The 8,569-nt window shown below is 39.8% G+C and overlaps 1 protein-coding gene across 1 annotated transcript in view; it reads left to right on the top strand.

Annotated features, from left to right (window-relative positions):
* The window catches only part of GPR63 (G protein-coupled receptor 63), a 34,889-nt gene extending 27,376 nt beyond the window's left edge, over positions 1-7,513 (top strand). The window contains exon 2 of the mRNA XM_018558808.1: positions 6,118-7,513. Within this exon, the coding sequence (XP_018414310.1) occupies positions 6,251-7,513 (1,263 nt within the window). The 5' untranslated portion in view covers positions 6,118-6,250. The remainder of the gene's footprint in view (positions 1-6,117) is intronic.
* The last annotated feature ends 1,056 nt before the right edge of the window (positions 7,514-8,569 follow it).

Genomic DNA, 8,569 nt, shown 5'->3' with positions numbered 1-8,569 from the left:
ATATATTAGTGGCCGGTCCAGGAGAGGTTAAATGATGCAGTTGATTATGTAGAAGCAGCATTTATGCATATTTGTGGTTTGCCTTGGATATTCAGCTTTGCCTCAGCAAATGTTATGTATGTGTCTTGAGCTATAGGATTTGTGCATCATTGTGCAGTTCTGTCAGAAATGTTTAACTTGCTGTAAAAAGGAAAAGAAGGAGGCAAAGAAAAGGTGGTGCACGTAGTTACCAGCCATTTGAGTAATTGTATCTCATCTGCCTTGTACAGTTTGAAATTGTAAGCAAAGTGTTAATGATTGCTGTGAATCCAGATGTTTTTGAAGCTAAGGCCTTCTATGAAATGGCATATACTCTGATATTAACATCAGGGTTAAAACTTTGTGGGATAGACCTCCATAGCAAAAGAACCTCCCAGTGGGGCTACCCAGGCAAAGATTAACTGCTTGTTTTTGTCTAGGAGGATTCTGTAAATGGTTTTACTTAAGGTGAGCACTGACTGCAGTGGGAGCAGGGATCATTTGTCTCCCCTCCACTATGGCTCATAGACTGTTCCTCTGAGTCTTCATATTGGCCCTGCATTAGTTGTGATTATGTCAGCGGGCCTCCGACTGCTGGAGCACAGGGGGGGAGGCAGCTGTTGGTTCTGGTTTTGGAGCCAGCGGGAGCAGGATCAGGTAAGTAAAAGTATTTTAGTGAGAAAATGCCCCTAGACAAAGCGAGCAGTTAACCCTCGTAGTAGACTACTCCCACACTGCAAGGGTTAACTGCTCTTTAGTGTGTTTTTGTACACCCGGAGATAGGCTTGAAGGGGCTCTGTGTCACTCTCCTCTCTATCTGAAAGGCAATACATGTAACTTATCTGTATTTTCCAGGCAAATGCTATTGATACTGCTACGTGCACAATTCACTATGTAGCCAAACAGTTTGCATTAAATACCCTTCTTTTTAAACTTTCTTTAGTGATTGTCACCTGACCACTAGCTCCCCTCTTCCTTCCTGACCTCCAGGGGTGGGGTATGATGCTCCCTACAGGAGGCATTCAAAACTATAGGCAAGCCATGCATCAGTCTGGCGTACTGTAGAATGATTTAGGGCACAGCCTGAGGTTAGTGTTATGCCTAAATAGGAAGAGTTAGTTGCTGGCAGAATAGACAGACACGTATTTTATAGTTCTAATGAAATGTACTAAATAAATACAAACACTTGAAAGCTTCCCCCAAACCTTAGTGTAACCCACATAGCAAACATTTTAGGAATGAATACAGAAACATCCCAGTCAATATTAATGTCTGTTTCACCGTTTAGACACACTTCAGTAGATGATAACACTGCCTAAGGCCTGGTTCACGCTGAGTGTATTGTCGCAGCAGATTTCAGCCTGACCAAAAGCTTCAGCGAAAAAATCCCATTCATTCATATAGCCTCTGTGCACACCTAAGCGTTTTGTCGCAATAAGCAAAACGCCTGTTGCTGGAAAAAGTACATGAGCTTCTTTTTGGCAGATCTCACCTTTTTTTGGCTCCATTTACTCAATAGGAAGCACTTGAAAACGCGCGTTGCAATAATTTTTACACGCGTTCGGTCCATTGACTTCAATGTATCACAATCTGCTCCGAAAAACGTGCATAGTTAATATATGCGTGTAAAACAGGCAACAACATGCAGAAAAAAACACGTGCTTGGGTGTGAATCCGGCCTAAAGTCGGCATCTGGGCTAAACAGATATGGTCTAAATTCAGTAGCCATTTATACTTGTATCTTGGTGTCCTTTTGTGTATTTTCCAGATCTGCCCAGTAACCCAGCTTGAAACACCTCCCATACTTTGCCTCGGTGCTTTTGGTAATACAGACCAAAAACTCTTTCTCCTTTTGCAAGGAGACTGGTCTTGTATCCACCCCCTTTACTTTTCTGTAGGCAGTCTGTAGTGTCTCACCTGCTAGGTCCCTCACACAGCTCTTCTTTCTTCACAGACTATGTGCAGTACAGTGATCACGTTCATGCTTTATATATTTTACAGCTACAAAAGAATGTATTTTAAATGTGTGTTTCAGCTTTAAAATAACTCCTATGTTACTTCAGCATCACACTAGACGATGAAGACTGGGGTAAAATCTGGCACTAAAACATGTTCCCAAAATGCCCTAACAGTAAAAACAAACAAGAACAAGGTCCTTGCATGTTGGTTCATGGTTCTAGCTGCTTGGCTAGCTTAATGCCCCACTATATGCCCTCTTTCTTTTGTGGTTAAACAGTGGCATGCCCTCATGCTCAGACGTTCTGGACCAAAATATATTTCTTAATTTACCATCTATGTGGCTACCAGTTAGACAAAAAGCCCTACTGAACAAAGCAGACAGCAACCAGACAACATCAATAAATAGCAGTTTAAATTGTTCCATGTACTGTATTCACTGCCACCAAGTGGACAATCACTAAATCCTGGAAAACCTAGCGTTTAAAAATCTCTCAAGCCAAACCACGAATCTCAGAAACCATGGTCTATGAAAATTTGATGGCCAAACTCATGGACATGGATAGATCGGTTTGCAGTGATTCTGTAGGCCAACAATTTTTAAATAGAAAATAGTGCATTTAGTGGGTGACTATCATCTACTAAACATCTAACAATACATATTCTTTTTTTTTTTTTTGTCCTGGCTTTAATATATAGCTCTTTTTTATTATCTCATAAAAGCCAACGAATACCCTCTTCTGGGTAGGCCACCCTCTGATTTGATTGACAAGTGGGGTTCCACTCATGGGAAGCTGCATTATTACTGTGTTCTGTAGTGATGTAGCAGCCAAAGAAACTAGACTACAGCAAGTAAGCCTTCTACAGATGTTACCAGGGGTGATGGAGAGAAACGGCTCTCTGGAAAAAGGTACATTCCTTGAAATTACTTTATTAGGCACACAAAATCCACGGTGGCAGTTGTAGGGATGGCTTTCCCTGCCCCTTTGTGACTTATAGCTACGGGGTGGGAAAGGCACCTCCGTTCAACTGATTGGGTCGGGAATAGAGGGTGCCAGTCATAAGGCCTTGTTCACACCAAATGCAGAGCAGATCCGGTCAGGTTTCTGCACACGCATGCTAGTCTTTTAGATGCGTTTTTGGCTAAAAAATTTTTTTTTTTGTTCCAGGCATTTGCATGCATTTTTGATGCGTTTGCAGATCCAGAGCAGGTAAAATAGGGCCTGCTGCAGTTTTTTGACCTGCTCTGGATCTGCACGCTGCGATGTGAACTGGAGCTAAAAATACCATAGGAATACATTGGACGCAGTTTTGATCCGGTCTACACCTGCTCTGCTCTGGACCTGCTCCGCGCTTGGTGTGAACTAGCCCTTATACTGAGCAGGTTTGGGCGAGCCAAGCCCAGCCCCATCACTAATAGCCAGTCCCGGCAGGGCCATACTGTATGTAATAGTCAGCCCATCCATGAATCTATATGTGCTTAAATATGATTGGCACATAAAAGATATATGAATAATGGGGATCATCCAGAAGTCCCTTCCGTGTCCCTTGCATGGATCCTCAAAGTGCATGTAAAATAAACAGAGACCACAAGTGTCATCCACCACATTGCATAAAGAGACTTCTCTTGTATTGTGCGTGTTTTCATTTTTAAAATTGGGGACAAAGTAACTTCAATACCAGTAGGTAAAAAATGGGGCAGAGCTGCTGGTAATATCATGCAGGGAGAGATTACAGGGTCAATTATATAAGCTGTCTGTCTCCTCTTATTTTAGCAGCTAGTACAAGTCATCCAACTTTGTCTGTTTTTTGGTATTTTAGGAGTTGTGCAAGGTAATATGGAAATTGAATATCAAAAAAAAGATTATATGCAGCTGTACATAGCACAGTTTGAAAATAAGTTTAGGTGAAGGTCATGTTTCAGTTGGATTTATTTGTCATTAATCTCCACACATGCTGTTTTATGTTGGTTTGAGCTGTACTGGTGCTGCCTAGAGTTCTCTTGATTAATTGGCCATATTGCAATGTTCACAGTTGCCTTTGTACTATGTTTATCTCTCTTGCCCTCAGTGTTCAATTATCTGTAGGGACTGCATTCATCAGCAGAATGGTTTCTGCAGCTTTGGACTTCAAATATTGTACAAATGCTATTTTTTAATCTTTTGATTTATCTTTTTTTTTTTTCTGTTGGATATCTTTTGCAGATTTAAATGCCTGGAATTTTAGGATACTCTTACTAGATAGATTATATGGTTGCCATGGAGACAGTTGGGTCATAAATGAGACCCCAGCTGAGGTATCTCTATCATTTCAAAGAGCTCTCCAGAGCTTAACCCCTTCTAGACAGGAGATGTATGTATAACCCAGGTCTGATTCAGTGATTTATTCATTTTAAGCATTTATATAGTAAAGTCATCTAGCTTTAGCTAGTACATTTCTTTTTTATTTCTTCAAAAGATCAAACCCCAATCATCCTGAAGCAATTCAGATACCACTGACACACCTACTTTTGATTCTAACCTTCTCGCCTGTGATTACTATATTCAGAAAAATACTATGTGAACTAATGCCAGAGAAGGACTGGACATACCCCATTACTAACATTCAGTACAATCTATTTATACCGTTCAAAACATCCCGTGGCTATAACATTTTCATCTGGTTGAACAACGAATGATAAAGCGTAACATAAAACAGCGATGGACATATTATTATGGAATTCAGGAGCCGTCCTGTCCATGTATTCAACACCTCAAGCGTCTATGAGCTAAAGGGTTGCGTTGGGAAGCTAGCAAGTGTCCCAAAAAAGTGTAATTTTCAACTGTCCAATTTTTTTTTTTGGGGGGGGGGGGTTTATGTACAACAGTTTACGTATCAGCAGGTGGTTGCCATTGCTTGGCAAATGAAAATCTTTAGAAGTTTTTATAATGGATTATTCAGTATAAAAAAGTTCTAAAAAGCTTTAATGTTGAACACAGTAAGCTGTGGGCGGCAATCAGATTTTACCTTACAGCACTCAGATCAGTAAAATATGAATTGCTCTGGAAAAGCACTTTGCTCTAAGGCTTGCTAAATATGCCCAGTAGTGTTAACAGAAACATCACTGCTTCTAAGTGCACTTGCTTGCTCATAGTTTCATACTTTGTATTCCTTTTTAGCCAGTGTATCACATGCTTATTCTGTAAATGAAACATTTAAAAGTCAATAAAAAGTGTTGAGATCATACTTGCTTTGCTTATAAAAACCTTAAAGTCTATGTAAGTCCAAAACATTTTTTAGTTTTGGAGTAGGGAAGTATTAAAATCCTTGTTGGGTATGTATTGCTGCCTTTTTTCTTTTTCCTGGTGACCATTGTTTCCAATACAGAAATGGATGGGAAATCCAAAATGTTAGTTTGTTACAGGAACAAGAAATTGGTTGGGGACCCCTATTCAATTGAAAGCTGCCTATGGGGGGATTCTACTTATATTTGGTGGGATTCTTTTGCAATGTAACTTGGTCATTTTGGAATGCACTTCCTGAGGATGGCAGGAACGCCCTCCTTGCTGCTTTCTTGCATACCAGTAACCAGACGTTTCCCACAAAAACCAATCAGATTTGAACCTACCTTTAGAAATTGGTGATGCAGGAAACCGAGAAGCTGAACCTTCATTACACAGTACAGTAGTATTCTACTACAGATTTCCTACTTGACACCCTGTGGAGCAGTGTGTGTTTGTTCTGCTATGTGATTACACTAAACAAATTAAAGTAAATAGAGTGAACTTTCTGCTTTTAGCATGTTTACTGGATAGCCACATAAGCCTCTTATCACTGATATCACTGCAGACCAATAAAATGTTTAATGGATTTGATATTGAGAATATGGCTTGGGTCCTGGCTTTGGTAGTATGGTCCTTGAGCTAATAGCATGACTTTGCATCAAGAAAAAAGGTTGGGTTGGTTAAATTTGATTGCTCTTACACCAGGTTTGATTATTCCTTTTTTAATAAAAAAGTTGTTTATTGAACCAATAGTTTAGTGCAGTTAATATTTGGAAGATGCAGATTCAGCAAAAATGAATATTAGAATACTGGTGTACGTACTAGTCTAGACAGAAAAATACGATATCATTTTAACTTATGGGCTTTTTTTGTTTTTCAGCTCTATGAAGATATTTTTTGGAATGGACTACAAACCTATGTTTATACCACTACTGCCATCAAAACAGGAATCATGGAACACAACAAATTGCCAGATTTGCTGAGGTGCTTTGAAAAACTTGGCATATACAAGTATGGTGTTCTCAGCAATGCTTACGCCGGCTCATCCCATGACATCGTACAGTACACATGTCCTCTATGAAAATGGCTATACAAACATAACAACTCCTCAGTCTTCATTTCGTGGCAGCCTGGATCTACCACCAAAATACGTTCCAGTTGCCATGACCACAGCTGGTACTTTACCATTGAACACTACAGCTTCTACTAGTACTCAGTCAACAAAAGATAATTTAGATACCTTAAATTTACCCCTTCAAATAATTCTTTCTTCGGTGATGATTATTATACTTTTGCTATCACTCCTAGGAAATTTTGTGGTTTGTCTCATGGTCTACCAAAAAGCTGCCATGCGATCTGCCATTAATATTCTGCTTGCAAGCCTGGCATTTGCTGACTTGCTGCTTTCTATTCTGAACATGCCCTTTGCTTTGATAACCATCATTGTTACCGAGTGGATTTTTGGAGAAGTATTCTGCAGAGTATCAGCCATGTTCTTTTGGTTGTTTGTAATAGAGGGTGTTGCTATCCTGCTTATAATAAGCATTGACAGGTTCCTAATCATTGTTCAGAAACAGGACAAGCTGAACCCATATCGGGCAAAGATCCTAATAGTGATATCGTGGGCAACTTCGTTTTGTGTGGCTTTCCCTCTCGCTGTTGGCAACCCACAATTACACGTACCCTCTAGAGCTCCACAGTGTGTTTTTGGCTACACCACAAATGCTGGTTATAAAGCTTATGTAATACTGATTGTTCTGATTTTCTTTTTTATTCCCTTTATGGTGATGCTTTATGCTTTTATGGGCATACTGAACACTGTGCGCCACAATGCAGTCCGTATACATAGCCATCCGGATAGCATATGCCTCAGCCAGGCAAGCAAACTCGGCCTAATGAGTCTTCAAAGGCCTTTTCAAATGAATATAGACATCAGCTTTAAAACTCGTGCCTTCACCACCATTTTAATTTTATTCATTGTTTTTATAGTCTGCTGGGCACCATTCACCACTTACAGCCTAGTTGCTACATTCAATGGTGACTTCTACAAAAAGAACAATTTTTTTGAGATAAGCACTTGGCTACTTTGGCTATGCTACCTCAAATCTGCACTAAACCCAATAATCTACTACTGGAGGATAAAGAAATTCCGGGACGCTTGCTTGGATCTCATGCCGAAGTACTTCAAATTTTTACCCCAGTTACCTGGTCACACAAGAAGGCGGATCCGGCCTAGTGCCATCTATGTGTGTGGGGAGCATAGATCAGTTGTGTAAAGCCTATTAAGAAATGTATTTTTAGTGACCTGTTTATGTGTTTTAGACAATTCCCCCTGTGCAAAAAGTGATGCATTCTGTTATTTGCCAGGAAGCAATGTAAAAGTGAAACATGTTACCTCTAGGATTTATTGTAAATCCATATTTGATAAGTACTTTGTCAGGTTAATGCTTACCGGGCCTGCAATGTGTGTTATTGCAGGCATCTTGTATGCTGCTACAATCAGTGGATGTGTTCTTTTTATTTTTTTTCCTGAGACAACTGTTGCTGCTTTTGCTATTAGAGGTGAGCCAAAAATGTTCTGTAGCTAAAATTTTGCAAGAGTTTAGATTTTTTTTTTGTCAGCCAATTTCAATATTGGTAGTGTACTTGATGATCTGTCACTTTTAATCTCTTTGCTGTTGCAGGGACTTGAGGTGCATAAATGCAGGCATTTGACCTTGGTGGCCCACATCAGCTTGTCTGTTCTATTTCCTGGTACTTTGTAGAGGAATTTAAAGGATCAGTCTTTCAAACTCTAAGGTGTCAGTTTTGGATGGGCTGACCCTGTAAATTCATTGGAACTGGTCGATGCACCCATCGGCTTTTTATATCAGAGTTTGGCGATGGGATCTTTTAGATATGAATACCCAGCTCCAGTCATTATGGGATGGTCTTTGCAACTGTTCATTGATTTTTCACTGCTGCCTCATGTCCCATTTTCCTGCAGTATTCTTGATCCTAGCTGCATCTTTTCCTATTCTATTCCGGTATCACTAATCCCAACATCCTCCTGTTCCATCCCATTCTGGTGTCACTGATTCTAGTTGCCTTCTTTCCCTGTCTCCTCTCCCAACTCTCATTATTACAAATCTCTGCTTTCACTTTCTCTCTACTGCTTCCTTCCCCTTTCTTTACTAATGACACATTTATCTTGCTCACATTCCACATTTTATGTAACGTTTGTATGAAGAAAAAAATATTTTCCTTTGAATTTTCTTTTAAATTTGAAATCAGCATCTTTTTCATCACTAGTCTACTTATGCTTTCTGTAGCCCCCAACACATGTTCACATC

Source organism: Nanorana parkeri, unplaced genomic scaffold (genome assembly GCF_000935625.1).
Source record: "Nanorana parkeri isolate BGI_ZX_2015 unplaced genomic scaffold, ASM93562v1 scaffold360, whole genome shotgun sequence".
Classification (NCBI taxonomy): Eukaryota; Metazoa; Chordata; class Amphibia; order Anura; family Dicroglossidae; genus Nanorana; species Nanorana parkeri.
The sequence above is the reverse complement of the archived record's forward strand: the minus strand, read 5'-3'. Positions and strand labels throughout refer to the sequence as shown.